Source organism: Myripristis murdjan, chromosome 9 (genome assembly GCF_902150065.1).
Source record: "Myripristis murdjan chromosome 9, fMyrMur1.1, whole genome shotgun sequence".
In the NCBI taxonomy this organism is placed as follows: Eukaryota; Metazoa; Chordata; class Actinopteri; order Holocentriformes; family Holocentridae; genus Myripristis; species Myripristis murdjan.
In genome coordinates, this window is record NC_043988.1 from 11239949 (window position 1) to 11255990 (window position 16042).

The following is a 16042-nucleotide window of genomic DNA, read 5'->3' on the forward strand; positions in this document are numbered from 1 at the left end:
GCGCACTCTTGCATATTGGTGTAGACCACACGGTTTGTGACCTTTTTCGAGAGAAATGAGTTCTCCGGCTTGCATTACACGCCCTCTTCTAATTATATATGCTATAGACAGACGAATATGGGATGTAAATTGTCATGAATAAAACCATAGACTAATATAGACAACAGGGGGCGCTGGTGAGTTATTGGCGTCACCTCTGCTCCCGGAAACGGAACTTGCGCCGGGGGTTTGTTGTGCGCTCGTGTTAGCACCGAGCATTCAAACGTATGGGGAACGCATTTTCTCTTGCAGGAGTTTAACTTTTTCAGTGAAACTATATGCTGTAAATCAAAACACTGGGCGGATGTTTGGGACGTTTCCGTGATATTAACAGAGTCCAGTTAACTCTGCTGTCTTGTTTAGTTAGCTGGCTGGGCCCTCATTGGGAAAAAGTGCGGTAACACAGCGAAGCTCAAGTAAAACAGAGCCACCATGGCGGATGTTACCGCACGTAGCTTGCAGTATGAGTACAAAGCGGTGAGTATGTCTTTGAGATACTGTCGTGTGAAAAACAGTCAGTTAGGTGTGTACATTGTGCTTGTTTTGATATATTGTGTGCCACCCGTTGTTTATTTGTTTTTTACTGCGACTACTGTGCATTTACTCCGCTAACTAGCTGTTAGCATAACCGGCTGTGCAGCTCCTCCGTGTGTCTGACTGACTCTGTGTGTTTGCTGCTGCAGAACTCAAACTTGGTGCTGCAAGCTGACCGCTCTCTGATCGACCGCACACGGCGAGATGAGCCTACAGGAGAGGTGCTGTCCCTGGTGGGAAAGCTGGAGGGGACCAAGATGGGGGACAAGTCTCAGAGAACCAAGCCTCAGATGCTGGAGGAGAGGCGTGCAAAGTCAGTGTGGCTTCCCTTCTCTTGTCAATCTCACTGTTACTAACTTCATCACTTTTCCAGGCTCTGTTGTGTGAAAATGAAAACGTATTAAACCCTTTTATTTACCTTTTTCCCCTGTATCTACCCCAAAGGCCAGTGCAATTTCATGGCAAAGTGCTCTCTCAGTGCATCCTCTTCATTTTACTTCATTTTACCAGAGTTGCAAGTGGCCTAGTTTCTAGACTATATTTGTTCATTTCATGCATTTGATCCATTAGGCGCAATATAAAGAGCTGATATCCCAGATCTGGACTCAGCATTTGACTCACATAACGTCTGGCCTAATAGCCTCGTAGCATCCAGAAACTAGGGCTGCGACGATATGTTTATCTCCCAGTTCGTTACTATCACGATACTTGTGTGCTAATTCGATATGTGTTGTGATTCTTAAGTATTGGGAGTTGATATTATCCATTCAGATATCCTGAGGTCAGAGGTCAGAGGTATGAGAATGGCCATGCCAGTTTTTCCCTCGCCAAAATTTAGCCAAACTTTGAGGCGATATTTTGCCCCCTTGCTGATCCGATTCCGTAAAAAAAAAAAAAAAAAAAGCAATAAAAAAAAAATAGTAATTGAAATACTTAAGGGAATCGATTTATCCCCCCCGCCCCCACCCAGAAACCATGATTATCAGCAAATTCATTTTAATTTTATCAATAGAGTGCACTTAACCCCTAGAAATTTGTTTATTATGAAAGTGACCACTGATCCAACCTGTAACCTCTGACACTTAAAAGCTTATTTACATATATTCTGAGAGATTCCTTAGTATTCTGTTTCTGGAAAGTGGTTGAATCCAATCTCGTTAAGATTTTTGATATCACGGTGCCTTACTCACCCTTTATAGTTGTATTAAATGATGTATGTATCTTGCGCTTGTCGCAGCCTAAAAAGTGAGCTTTTTTGGAAGCTGGGCTGACAGCAGCAAAAAAAAAAAAAAAAAAGGTTGCGTCCTCACACTCTCTTTTGTTTGGGTTTAAGTTATGTTAACATTGTTCAAATAGATTATGGAAGGAGACTTCTGGTAGTGATGGTTGTGGTTTTGTTTTTATTTGTGGTTGACATGGTTTTCCTTTCTTTGTCTGTTTTTGCTACTTTTTTGATATAAGCTATTGTTTATGTATTGTTTATATTGGCACCTCATATTAAAACCAAAAAAAAAAAAAAAAGTATTGCAAAAACATAATTCTTTTCATTTGCCCTTGTGTTTTCTGTGTAGGAGGCGAAAGAGAGATGAGGACCGGCATGATATCAACAAAATGAAGGGCTTCACCCTTCTGTCCGAGGGCATTGATGACATGGTGGGCATTGTGTACAAGCCCAAAACCAAAGAAACCAGGGAGACCTATGAAGTGTTGCTCAGCTTCATCCAGGCTGCTTTGGGAGATCAGGTCAGAAACACACTCATGTAGCAGATAAATACTGTGTAATTTAAAATGTCAGTATCCTCCATGAATGCCCGACACCTGAGGTATGCTTTGTCTTCCCATAGCCACGTGATATTCTGTGTGGAGCAGCTGATGAGGTACTAGCCGTGCTGAAGAATGACAAGATGAGGGATAAGGAGAGGCGCCGGGAAGTAGAGCAGCTTCTTGGGCCTGCTGATGACACACGTTACCATGTGCTGGTCAATCTGGGCAAGAAGATCTCAGACTATGGTGGCGACAAGGAGCTACAGAACATGGGTATGTACATAGGAAGAAACTGTGGAGTAATGTTTCTCACAAGTCCTATATTCATCTGAAATGATATGTCACTCTGTCACTGCCGCACTACACCAATGGCATATCAGTTTCCAGTGAAAATTAATTTCTGACTTTGCATTAACATTTGTTAATACTTCTCTTCATAGATGACAACATTGATGAAACATATGGTGTGAATGTCCAGTTTGAATCTGATGAGGAGGTGAGTTATTCATTTTATGTTTAAGTATTCCACCTCTTGAGTCATACCATACTTGTGGTGCTAAGCTCCAGTTTTTAAATAGTAGTAAATCAACATTGGCTAAAAAGAAGCCACTGTACATCCACTCTGATCTGCAGAGGTGGGAGTAAGTCACACATGTGCAAGTTACTGTGGTAAGAATCTTTCCTCAGGTCAAGCATGTCACAAGTCAAATCATTTAAAATTTTGATGATCTACTCCAATTTCCATCATCAAGTCAGTTAAAAGACAGCGGTCATGAAAAGTTGAGCTGTATTTTCAACATAATAAAAACCGTTACAGCCCGCTTACACCTTATAAATCTCACCGATAATTGACATTATTTCTGACATTTTGTGGGAATTGATATCGAGCCTCCTAAATCAACAACAGTGGAGAGTGGGTCTGTCAGTCTACTTCCTGTTTACTCCGGCACGCACATGCCCAGTCTATGTGAATGGTCATGTGCATTTTCAGGTGTATTAGTGTGGAAAACGATTATTTCTGAAACAGTTCTTAAACACTCTGGTGGCCACAGGTCATTTTAGTTTTAAAATACTGTTTGTACTGAAAACGTATGAGAGTGGATGTCATCTAAGTGGTCTTTAATTTCTTTTTCATCTGCTGTTAAGGAGGGAGACGAGGACCAGTTTGGGGAGGTACGAGACGAGCACTCGGATGAAGACAGTGAGGGAGAGGAGGCAGACGTAGGATGTACTCTTTCAGCCAATGTAAGTTCAACATCTACATCTTAATTGGGCTACTAAATAATTAAACAGATTTGAAGTCTCATGCACCGCACAAGACGTTTATGTATTTGCCTTCTGTATAGCTTGGAGTAACAGGTGATGTGATGACGACAAAGAAAAAGGACCTGCACCCTCGAGACATCGATGCGTTTTGGCTGCAGCGTCAGCTCAGCCGTTTCTATGATGATGCCATTGTCTCCCAAAAGAAGGCAGATGAGGTCTTGGACATCCTCAAGGTATCTCTCTCATTCTGTTTAGTTTTGGTGGTTTGTTTTCCTGCCGTGTGCACACAGGTATGCTCTGTGCTGGAGCTGTGTTTGTATTTTTTTTTTTGTTTTGTTTTGTTTTGTTTTGGTAGCTTTCAGCCTAGCTGACTTTGTGTCTCTGTGTTACACAGACTGCTAGTGACGACAGAGAGTGTGAGAACCAGCTGGTCTTACTGCTCGGGTTCAACACCTTCGACTTCATCAAAATCCTGCGCCAGCATCGTCGCATGAGTAAGTCATTGGTTTAGAATGAGATATTTGTAACATGTTATTGTGTTTTGTGCCCTTTGGAATTGATAATGAATGTATTGTATTTTTTCCATACAGTCCAGTATTGTACCATGTTGGCAAGTGCTCAGAGTGAGGCAGAAAAGGAGCGAATCATAGGAAAGATGGAGTCTGATCAGGAACTGTCAAAGATTCTTTACCAGCTGCAGGAGACAGAAAAGGAGGATATTATTCGTGTAAGTCATGTTTTCTGTTGAAATGTATTAAGAACTGCTGTTCAAATGGATGGATTCCCATTTTCAAACAGTCAGACCACTTATCTTGTTTTTTCTGTGTTTAGGAGGAACGCTCTCGCAGGGAGAGGGTGAGGAAGTCTCGTGTTGACAACGACTTGGAATCAATGGACATTGATCATGGAGAGGTGAATAATAATTTTCATATACCCTTTACAGGTTGCTTTTCTATGGAAGTATTATAAAACACCTTTTGGCTACTTCATTCAGGATCTTAGACAATAAAATTGTGTATGCTTTATCTGCTTTATCTGATGGCTCCCATTTGGCAAGCAGTGGATAGTCCGATGAGAAATGCAACTATTATCCAAAAGTAAAGGAAATAGGAAAACAGCCCAGTCTGTAATCCATCTTTCTTGTCCTGCAGTCTATGGCCCCCCGGCAGCTGCTAGACCTCGAGGACCTGGCATTCACTCAGGGCAGCCATTTCATGGCCAACAAGAGGTGCCAGCTGCCCGACGGCTCTTTTCGCAAACAGCGCAAAGGATATGAAGAAGTTCATGTACCTGCCCTCAAACCCAAGCCCTTCGCTGAAGATGAGGTTTGTGTTTTGGTTTAATGTCATAGTGCCTAAAATGTTTCAGTGCTCAGCAATACCACAGTTAATGCAAAGGCTCACACTTTATAAGCAGTGGACAGTTTGCCAGTGTGGTTCTGTCCTAAATGCACTACATCATGGTGTCTTCAGGTGCTTGTTGCTATTGAGAAGCTGCCAAAGTACGCCCAGGCTGGGTTTGAAGGTTTCAAAACGCTGAACCGCATCCAGAGCAAGCTGTTTAAGACCACCATGGAGACAGATGAGAATCTGCTCGTGTGTGCACCCACGGTAAGTAAGCTGTGTTTTTGTCCTTAGAACTTTTTAATAGCCAGCTCACGTGAGTCCAAGCGCATCACAGCAGTTTCTTTCAAGCTTATTTTCTCCTATAATAATGCCATAACAAATCTTTTGTGTGTGTTCATGTGCATAGGGGGCGGGTAAGACCAATGTTGCCCTGATGGCCATGCTGAGAGAAATTGGAAAGCACATAAACCTGGATGGAACCATCAATGTAGATGACTTCAAAATCATCTACATTGCACCCATGCGCTCGCTCGTACAGGAGATGGTGGGAAGCTTCAGCAAGGTGAGTCTCTTGTTCTCTGTCAAATATGCAAAAATCAACATGACTTACATCCACCTACATGTGCATTTAAATTTCTAATACATCACAAAAAAGTTCAGTGAGATGGTCCTTTTGCCTGCTTCTCTCCCACACCCAGCGCCTGGCAAGCTATGGCATCACTGTCTCTGAGCTGACTGGAGATCACCAGCTCTGTAAGGAGGAGATCAATGCCACCCAGATCATTGTCTGCACCCCAGAGAAATGGGACATCATTACTCGTAAAGGCGGAGAGCGTACATACACTCAGCTAGTGCGCCTCATCATCATCGTAAGTGCTGGGTGCCTTTTGAAGAAAAGTTTCCAGTTATGGCATTCATCAGATTTTATGTGCAGAATATTTAACATAAAATATTAACAGTGACGATGTTTAATATATTTTTTATGCCATTCAGGATGAAATCCACTTGCTCCATGATGACCGTGGACCTGTGTTGGAGTCCTTGGTGGCGAGGACCATCCGCAATGTGGAGCTGACCCAGGAGGATGTGCGTCTGCTGGGTCTCAGTGCCACACTGCCCAACTATGAGGATGTGGCTACCTGCCTGCGCGTAGACCCTGCCAAGGGACTGTTCTACTTTGACAACAGGTAATGGATTTTGTATCATTTGTATTGCTTTTATCTGAACACCTTTTAATATTTGGAATGTGTCCACTTTTAGCCTAAAGGGTTGTAGCGGGAATGACACTAATTCTGCAGTATAGAAGCCATGTTCTGTTCATTGAAATAAAGGACCGCAGCCCATTGACGAGGGGTTTTCTTGTTTAGTCTTGCAAGTTCAACTCTGATAATAACTATCTTTTCCTCCTCTGCAGTTTCCGGCCAGTGCCCTTGGAGCAGACCTATGTGGGCATCACAGAGAAGAAGGCCATCAAACGCTTCCAGATCATGAATGAGATTGTCTATGAGAAGATCATGGAGCACGCTGGGAAGAATCAGGTGAGGCCTGTCTAACTTGTTGATCCCAAATGAGCCAACACAACATTTGCCGGTGTAATGGGCACTTTTATCCACAATGCATTAAAAGGTGTCAGAATGTTTTTAGTATGGATGGTTATGGTCTTAACCTTGGCAGTGTTGGTGCCACACTCCCATAGCTGACACTGACCCATAGCATCTATCCATCTCCAATAGGTCCTGGTGTTTGTCCATTCCCGGAAGGAGACAGGAAAGACAGCCAGGGCCATCAGGGACATGTGCCTTGAGAAGGACACACTTGGACTGTTCCTCAGAGAGGGTTCGGCATCCACGGAAGTGTTGAGGACTGAGGCAGAGCAGTGCAAGGTGAGCTTCATTAACTTGAGACTTCATAGCAACAAACTAGCTAAAATAAGCAAGTTTAAAAATACATCTTTATTACTTTTTAAAGACTTCTGATAGATTAATACTTGATTTTGCTTTTGCAGAACCTTGAGCTGAAGGATTTGCTGCCATATGGCTTTGCTATCCATCATGCTGGTATGACTAGAGTGGACCGTACCCTGGTGGAGGATCTGTTTGCAGATCGGCACATACAGGTTCTGGTATCCACAGCTACTCTGGCCTGGGGTGTCAACCTTCCAGCGCACACTGTTATCATCAAGGGAACCCAAGTGTATAGCCCTGAGAAAGGCAGATGGACTGAGCTTGGAGCCCTGGACATCTTACAGGTCAGTCAGTACTGGCTGAACACTACAGATGTAAACTTGCTTCGTAGCCCAATTGTGGGATATCTATGTAACGTTTATGTTGTTTCAGATGCTTGGTCGAGCCGGCCGTCCTCAGTATGACACCAAGGGGGAGGGCATCCTGATCACGTCCCATGGAGAGCTGCAGTACTACCTGTCTCTGCTCAACCAGCAGCTGCCCATAGAGAGCCAGATGGTGGGCAAGCTGCCCGACATGCTCAATGCAGAGATAGTACTGGGCAACGTGCAGAATGTGAAGGTAAGTGGCTGGAATACAGAGACACTTCATCAAAAATAACCAATCAAACAAGTTATCAAGTCCTTTGAAAATTTCTGTAATGTCTCACATATTCTCTTCACTGTGTTAGGATGCTGTCAACTGGCTTGGCTACACCTACCTGTACGTGCGCATGCTCCGCAACCCCACCCTGTACGGTGTCTCCCATGATGACCGCAGCTCAGACCCCCTGCTGGAGAGGCGCAGGATGGACCTGGTGCACACAGCAGCCAGCGTCCTAGACAAGAACAGCCTGATCAAATATGACAAAAGGACTGGCAGCTTCCAGGTTTGCACATTTATCAATTATGCAAGCTTGTTTTGATTTTTAATTTGTGATTGAAGTAGTTTTTAAAAATAGCACTAGTTGACCTTAATGATTTTATACCTGTTTTTCTCTGCCTTTAGGTGACAGACCTTGGACGTATTGCCAGTCACTTCTACATCACTCACGACTCCATTCAAACATACAACCAGCTGCTGAAGCCCACTCTCAGCGAGATTGAGCTTTTCCGTGTTTTCTCACTTTCCTCAGAGTTCAGGAACATCACTGTCAGAGAGGTATGGCTCACTCGGGAGTATCATGGTGGTTTAATTTTAATACCAGATCAGCTAAATGCTGATCAGATACACTAAATTTAGATAGTGACATGTGGCTTTGTCTTTCAGGAAGAGAAGTTGGAGCTTCAGAAGCTGCTGGAAAGGGTTCCTATTCCAGTAAAGGAGAGCATCGAGGAGCCCAGCGCTAAGGTAGTGATTGTAACCAGTTATCAAGCTGAAACATGAGATATTGTGTGTAGTTTGATTGTCAGTACATTTATTAGTACATTGAGTACATTTATTTCACCAAAAGTGAAATAAGTCAAACTTTTTTCTGTTATCGAGATTTGTGATTGACTGTGTTGATAACATTTTGAATTAAGTCATAAGGATTTCCATCACAGCCAATATACGATACTGGGCATTGTCATGATGATTGCTTGTTATTGTTTTTTGTTTTTCCATTACATACATTAAGTTTACATTTAAAGAAACTTTAACCTTTAACCTTGACCTTGACGATCTGAATGAATAATTTCGGGAATATCACTGTTAGAGCGGTATAGCTCAGTCTGTACTTGTTGTGTTTTCATTTCAGATCAATGTGCTGCTCCAAGCATACATCTCTCAACTCAAACTGGAGGGCTTTGCACTCATGGCTGACATGGTGTATGTTACACAGGTATGGCAGGACCTGCAAGTCTACTCATTATTTTCCCATCATAATTAATGTTTTGAATCTTGCTGTATAAATTGTACCTGTATATGAAAAAAAATGTTGATGAACATGACTGTCACATGAATTTTTTAAAAATCCATCTAGGGCATAGAACAAACAAATAAACTTAAAAAAGCTAATTTTATTTTCCCTAAAGTAAAGTGCGAATATGTTTACCATATTGCCTCTTTACCCCTCCAGAGTGCTGGAAGACTGATGCGAGCCATATTTGAGATTGTGCTGAACAGGGGCTGGGCTCAACTCACAGACAAGACCATGAATCTCTGCAAGATGATTGACAAGAGAATGTGAGTCTGTCACTGCTTTCTCTCCAACGTGAAATAAGCTAACCTAGAGATTTAAGTTTTGTAGGCAGCCTATTAATGTATACGCCCATTTTCTATAGGTGGCAGTCAATGTCCCCTCTGCGTCAGTTCAAAAAGCTGCCAGAGGAAGTGATCAAGAAGATAGAGAAGAAGAACTTCCCTTTTGAGCGTCTCTATGACCTGAACCACAATGAGATTGGTGAGTTCCTGTCCACCCTGTACACAAGCCTATTAAATATCTTCCTCAGTTTTAATTAGAAGTTATTTTCTGTGTCTAGGTGAGTTGATTCGAATGCCCAAAATGGGGAAGACTATCCACAAGTATCTTCACCAGTTCCCCAAGTTGGACCTGGCTGTCCACCTGCAGCCAATCACCCGCTCCACACTGAAAGTTGAACTCACCATCACCCCTGACTTCCAGTGGGACGACAAGGTCAGTAGTAACCCAGTCAGATGATCCCACAGTGAACTGTGTCTCCACTGTCTACATGTCAGAAACCCATAACACACTCTGTTGCCCACATAGATTCATGGTTCATCTGAGGCCTTCTGGATCCTGGTTGAGGATGTGGACAGTGAGGTCATCCTCCACCACGAGTACTTCCTGCTCAAAGCCAAGTACGCCCAAGACGAACATCTGGTCACCTTCTTTGTCCCAGTGTTTGAGCCTCTGCCACCACAGTACTTCATCCGTGTGGCCTCAGACCGCTGGCTGTGTAAGTAAATTGCTTGAAGCCCATATTACATAATTCACATAATGTTGTTAAATTTAAGCATTACTCACATCTTTCTTTTGTTCTCAGCTTGTGAGACTCAGCTTCCAGTGTCTTTCCGTCATCTGATCCTGCCGGAGAAATACCCCCCACCCACTGAGCTGCTAGATCTGCAGCCTCTGCCTGTGACCGCTCTCAGGAACTCTGCCTTTGAAACACTCTACCAGAACAAGTTTCCATTCTTTAACCCCATTCAGACACAAGGTAAGGAACAAGAAAAACCCGAGACTGCTCAGCACTGTTCTCCAAAAGCCATTTTTATTTCATGAAAGGATTTATCCCTGAGTGCTTAAAAACAATTTTTTTGTCAAAGGCACATTAATTCCTAGTAATTGGACAATTCTTGGTTCCAAGGGAAGAAACACTGAGGCTCACAAACACAGTTCAGAATTTTTAAAATTTCTACCAACTAATAGCCAACCATTTCACTTAATTGCAATATTAGACTTAGTTGTTTTGCTTCTATCCCTCCAGTGTTCAATGCGGTGTACAACAGTGATGATAATGTGTTTGTGGGAGCTCCAACTGGCAGTGGAAAGACCATCTGTGCAGAATTTGCCATTCTGAGGATGCTGCTGCACAACGCAGAGGGTCGCTGTGTCTACATCACCCCCATGGAGGCACTGGCTGAACAGGTACTGAGTCATTTGCCAGCTGGAAGTGTGCCTGTCAAAGCTAATGTTGCATACTCTCTTTCCTTTCAATATAATTGATAATTCCTTGCATTTTCTCCCTCAGGTGTTTGTTGACTGGCACCAAAAGTTCCAGGACATCCTGAACAAGAAGGTGGTCCTGTTGACTGGAGAGACAAGCACAGACCTGAAGCTGCTGGGAAAAGGGGACATCATTGTCAGTACCCCTGACAAATGGGACATCTTGTCACGCCGCTGGAAGCAGCGGAAGAATGTCCAGAATGTCAGCCTCTTTATTGTGGATGAGACACACCTCATTGGAGGAGAAAATGGAGTAAGACTGCATGCCTGCTTTGTGCTTTTGTTTTTTAGCGATTTCATATTACTTAAGTGATTGTTTATAGACTAAACATGCATATTAAATTACACCCTTGCTTCTCACCAGCCTGTGCTGGAGGTTATCTGCTCCAGGATGAGGTACATCTCGTCTCAGATTGAGCGTCCCATCCGCATTGTGGCCCTCAGCTCATCTTTGTCCAATGCCAAAGATGTGGCTCACTGGCTGGGCTGCAGCACCACAGCCACTTTCAACTTCCACCCCAACGTTCGACCTGTGCCCCTGGAGCTTCACATCCAGGTCTGGAAAACTGAACATGCTAGAAATCAAAAGCTAGGGATACTTTACTTAGAAAATGCTTCAGATCTACTTTGAATGATCTAATCTCAAGGCAAGAGAAAGTTAAGTCTCCTTTGTTCTTCTGTCTTCAGGGCTTCAATGTGAGTCACACTCAGACTCGCCTGCTCTCTATGGCTAAGCCAGTGTATCACGCCATCATGAAGCACTCTCCCTCCAAACCGGCCGTGGTGTTTGTTCCATCCCGCAGACAGACCCGCCTCACAGCCATAGACATCCTCACATTTTGTGCAGCTGACGTGGTCCCTCAGAGGTGAGTCACTACATGCCCATAGAGTAGGAATTAGGGCTGAACGATATTGGAAAAGTTATTTTGCCATTATTTTTACAGATACTGCAATTGCAATATGAGTCACAGTTTTAATTGGAATGATTCATAATTGCACCTGCAAATGATGATTGCCTCACAGTTTTCATCTTCAATATAGAAACTATAATGATGATGATTGAGGATGGTTTTATTTTTGCTTGAGTCTGTACCAAACACCAGTAGTTTTCTTACATCTGGAGAATAACGATTTGTAGGCCAGGTGTAGCACCATAGTGCTTAATTTATAATGCTATTCTGTCACATTTTACTTTTATCAAAAAATGTCACTTTATGCAAGTTGCAATATGTCCATATTGCGATTTTTATTTTGATTAATTGTTCAGTGCTAGTAGAAATTAATTATCATACTGCTGTACATTGAAAATCACTCATGCCTTTACAATGTAAATCAAGAATTAATGTTTTTACCTTTACCTAGGTTTTTGCATTGCACTGAGAAAGACTTGGCTCCATTCCTGGAGAAAATTACTGATTTAACTCTGAAGGAGACACTGGCCAATGGGGTGGGCTACCTGCATGAGGGCCTGTCACCCACTGAACGCAAAATAGTGGAGCAGCTCTTCAACTCAGGTATGACTAACCAGTCCTGTCATGCTTCCAGTTTGCACACCTCCAGTTTGGTGGTCTCTGAAGCTAGAGATTTAATTGATCACGTCTGATGTGCATCTCTGGTCCGTTTCCTTTACCAGGTGCAGTTCAGGTGGTGGTGGCCTCCCGTTCACTCTGCTGGGGCACCAATATCTCTGCACACCTTGTCATTGTCATGGACACCCAGTACTACAATGGCAAAATCCATGCGTAAGGCTTCTCATTGCTTGTTGGATTCAGGAGGTGTTGACTGCAAACGATTCTGTTTTGTACATATTGTGTTGGTGACATGCTTCTCCCTTTGTGTGCAGCTACGTGGACTATCCCATATATGATGTGCTCCAGATGGTAGGCAAGGCCAACAGGCCCATGCTAGATGATGAGGGACGCTGCGTCATCATGTGTCAGGGCTCCAAAAAGGTAGGAAACATCTTTTTTTCCTGTCTTGTTCATCTTCTGACCATTGACTAATGCTGCATACAAAAGAACAAACAAAAACTCTATTTCTTTCTCCCTTCATGACAGGACTTCTTTAAGAAGTTCCTGTATGAGCCCCTTCCCGTGGAGTCTCACCTGGACCACTGTCTCCACGACCATTTCAACGCGGAGATCGTCACCAAGACGGTGGAGAACAAGCAGGATGCTGTGGACTACCTGACCTGGACATTCCTGTACCGCCGTATGACCCAGAACCCCAACTATTACAACCTGCAGGGTGAGCCACTGCACTCTCTTCAGATTTAAAGGCCATTTGAAAGAACCGAAAGGAATGTGTGTCTGAAACATGCTCACAAGTGTAGGATTTTATTTAATCTACTCGTTCTCTTCCCATTAGGCATGTCCCATCGCCATCTGTCAGACCACTTGTCTGAACTGGTGGAAAACACGCTACATGACCTGGAGCAGTCCAAGTGCATCAGCATTGAGGATGAGATGGATGTGGCTCCCCTCAATTTGGGCATGATCGCAGCCTACTACTACATCAACTACACCACCATCGGTTTGTATCGATGCAACATCCTGAAAATCTGTCAGGCATAGCTGTCACACTTGTCATAGTTCCTGTTTGTAAACGTGTTCAGGTGATATCTCATTGGTTTGGTTTCCTGTTGTGTATATCAGAGTTGTTCAGCATGTCACTGAATGCCAAAACAAAGATTCGTGGGCTGATTGAGATCATCTCCAATGCTGCGGAGTACAAGAACATTCCCATCAGACATCATGAGGATGCACTGCTCCGACAGGTGAGTACACTCAATTATGAATAATCCTTTCCACATTGCATATGAAAAAAAAAATCAGAAATTCATCCTTCTACTGCTTGTAAAAAATTAAACTAATTTTGTTGGAATGCTTATTTTATATTTCAGCTGGCACAGAAAGTGCCCCACAAACTGAACAACCCGAAGTTCAACGATCCTCATGTGAAGACTAACCTGCTGCTGCAGGCCCATCTGTCGAGGATGCAGCTGAGTGCCGAGCTGCAGTCAGACACCGAGGAGATTCTCAGCAAGGTTCGTGTGCCTGGGGACGTGGCCTGAGATATATATATATAGATATATATATATATATATATAGATATATATATATATATATATAGATATATATATATAGATAGATATATATATAGATAGATATATATGAAAACAAAAAACACACACACAGAAACTGTTTTATGTCTGGATTGGATTCTTGTTTGTGGTTAACCTGTGTGTTTGTGTTGATTGCAGGCGGTTCGTCTGATCCAGGCGTGTGTGGATGTGTTGTCCAGTAACGGCTGGCTGAGTCCTGCGCTGGCAGCCATGGAGCTGGCCCAAATGGTCACCCAGGCCATGTGGTCCAAGGACTCCTACCTCAAACAGCTGCCCTTTTTCACCTCTGAGCACATCAAGCGCTGCACAGACAAGGTAAACTCATCCTTCCTCATGCTCAAATTACTTTACAAATCTAATTCTTGTTTCTGTTTAGATACACATAATTCATCTGTATACTTGAGATGTATGGATATTATGCTTTAAATGCAAACAGTTCCTCTTTATGCTTGATAGTTTTAACATAACAGTTCCTTGACAGTGGAGCCAAAGCTTACACTATCATACATATACAACCAACTGGCAAAAATGCAAAATTAAATTAGAGATTTGGTTAACTGGCAATCTAAAAATGCCAGAGATGAGAAGACTGAGGCCGGTGATTTTCTGTTTTGTGTTCCTCTTTCTTGTTGGATCTGTGAGGCTTGACTAGTTGAATCTGACTCCGTCCTGTTTTCATTAGGGTGTGGAGAGTATCTTTGACATCATGGAGATGGAGGATGAAGACCGAACAGCCCTGCTGCAGCTCTCAGATGCCCAGATGGCTGACGTGGCTCGCTTCTGTAACCGCTACCCCAACATCGAACTGTCGTACGAGGTGGCAGAAAAAGACAACATCAAGAGGTACGCCGAATGGATCGTGTCAGCAGTGTTGTTTGAGGGCATAATGAGTCGAAAACAAATTTTGTTAAGGAAAAATACATGATAGAACAGCTGCTTTAATTATAGACCAATTTTAGATCTGGTATCATGCACACTCCCATTTGCACTTTATGAGGCAAATAGGAATCTTGACATTCTTGTGCGTTATGTCAGTTTGTTTTTTAGCAAGCAGTTATACAATAAATTTCACAATTTGAAGAGTGGGCATATACTAATACAAACTATCTGTGTGTGCATACTTTCACAGTGGTAGTCCAGTTCTGGTTCTGGTTCAGCTAGAGAGAGAAGAGGAGGTGACTGGGCCTGTCATTGCACCTCTCTTCCCCCAGGTATATACCAAGTATATTTGAGTTTTCTGTAATTACAGTTAAAAGTTTCTATAATTAATCTGTTGATATTTGATCTAACCCTATCAAATAATCCCTTCTCTTGTTCCAGAAACGTGAGGAGGGCTGGTGGGTGGTGATCGGAGATCCCAAGTCTAACAGCCTCATCTCTATCAAGAGGCTAACTCTTCAGCAGAAGGCAAAGGTCAGTGGCCCTGTTGACTGTGAAGCCTTGACGCTGCTATAAAATGAATGTAATCTGTACTTTAGATGCAGAAATGTTTAAACCAAAGGTCACATTGTGTTCACAACTTCTTCCCACAACCCTGCAGGTCAAACTGGACTTTGTTGCACCAGTGATGGGTGTCCACAACTACACCCTGTACTTCATGAGTGACGCCTACATGGGATGTGACCAGGAGTACAAGTTCAGTGTGGACGTGAAGGAGGCTGACAGTGATGGAGACAGCGACTCGGACTAATCAGCGCATCCTCCAATGTCATATCTCAAGAGATCATATTTTCTTCCTGTAGATATTCAGCCAGAATCACTTCCCTTATCTGTCTTTAAGTGTCACCATCTTCTCTGCTCGTGTGAAAATAACTATGGAGAATTTTTTTATTTTAATACAGTAGTTTTTCAGTTTAGATTGTGTGTGTTTGTGTGATGTACACAGTCCAGATCTGTAATGTACAGGATCTATTCCACAGTTTATGTAACAGACATGTATTACAGATACATGGGCAAAGTCTGCCCACTGTTGTTGTGAACAATTGTCATTGAAGCCTCAATCTGGGATTTTATTGAGGATATCAATATTGGAAGGTAGTACTTAATGACAGAAAATCTCTTTGCAATGTTAAGATCTCATTGGAAGTCAAAACGCAGAAACATTTGTCTTTGATAAACAAATTACTAGTGCTATGCTCTTATTCCAGATTGGGCCTTTACATTTAAATGAAAACTGTCCAGTTATGTTTATGGACTAAAATTTTTCTTTTTTTTTTTTTATGAAATAAAATTCTTGGACTGGTCTTACAGATTTTAGTAAATGTGCTGTCTTGAATAGTTTTTGCAATAAAGAGAAACCACATAATTCTACCAGTTTTTCTCTGTTCATTATTCATGGTTGACAAATTCTATAATT

General features: G+C 42.7%; 1 protein-coding gene across 1 annotated transcript; it reads left to right on the forward strand.

The window, feature by feature from the left end:
* Nucleotides 1-231: 231 nt before the first annotated feature.
* On the forward strand, nucleotides 232-15996 carry snrnp200 (small nuclear ribonucleoprotein 200 (U5)). Its single transcript, XM_030060436.1, has 44 exons — nucleotides 232-516; nucleotides 723-886; nucleotides 2145-2316; nucleotides 2418-2610; nucleotides 2778-2833; nucleotides 3484-3582; nucleotides 3684-3836; nucleotides 3998-4097; nucleotides 4194-4330; nucleotides 4435-4515; nucleotides 4755-4928; nucleotides 5076-5213; nucleotides 5356-5511; nucleotides 5648-5818; nucleotides 5943-6136; nucleotides 6364-6487; nucleotides 6683-6832; nucleotides 6955-7197; nucleotides 7286-7474; nucleotides 7584-7781; nucleotides 7901-8053; nucleotides 8162-8242; nucleotides 8631-8714; nucleotides 8952-9058; nucleotides 9157-9275; nucleotides 9355-9509; nucleotides 9603-9792; nucleotides 9880-10053; nucleotides 10324-10484; nucleotides 10588-10815; nucleotides 10927-11118; nucleotides 11250-11428; nucleotides 11925-12076; nucleotides 12196-12304; nucleotides 12406-12514; nucleotides 12620-12809; nucleotides 12930-13094; nucleotides 13217-13338; nucleotides 13465-13608; nucleotides 13825-14001; nucleotides 14369-14529; nucleotides 14816-14897; nucleotides 15007-15099; nucleotides 15227-15996. Exons 1-44 carry the CDS (start codon nucleotides 472-474, stop codon nucleotides 15374-15376), a joined length of 6414 nt encoding a protein of 2137 aa, XP_029916296.1. The 5' UTR covers nucleotides 232-471; the 3' UTR covers nucleotides 15377-15996.
* The last annotated feature ends 46 nt before the right edge of the window (nucleotides 15997-16042 follow it).

What these genes read in the sequence shown, in the direction of transcription:
- snrnp200 (XM_030060436.1), top strand. Translation starts at nt 472, where the DNA reads ATGGCGGATGTTACCGCACGTAGCTTGCAGTATGAGTACAAAGCG. An exon ending in GGAGCAGCTCTTCAACTCAG is followed by an intron (nt 12,077 to 12,195) that starts GTATGACTAACC and finishes TTCCTTTACCAG; the next exon opens with GTGCAGTTCAGGTGGTGGTG. An exon ending in CTCTTCAGCAGAAGGCAAAG is followed by an intron (nt 15,100 to 15,226) that starts GTCAGTGGCCCT and finishes ACAACCCTGCAG; the next exon opens with GTCAAACTGGACTTTGTTGC.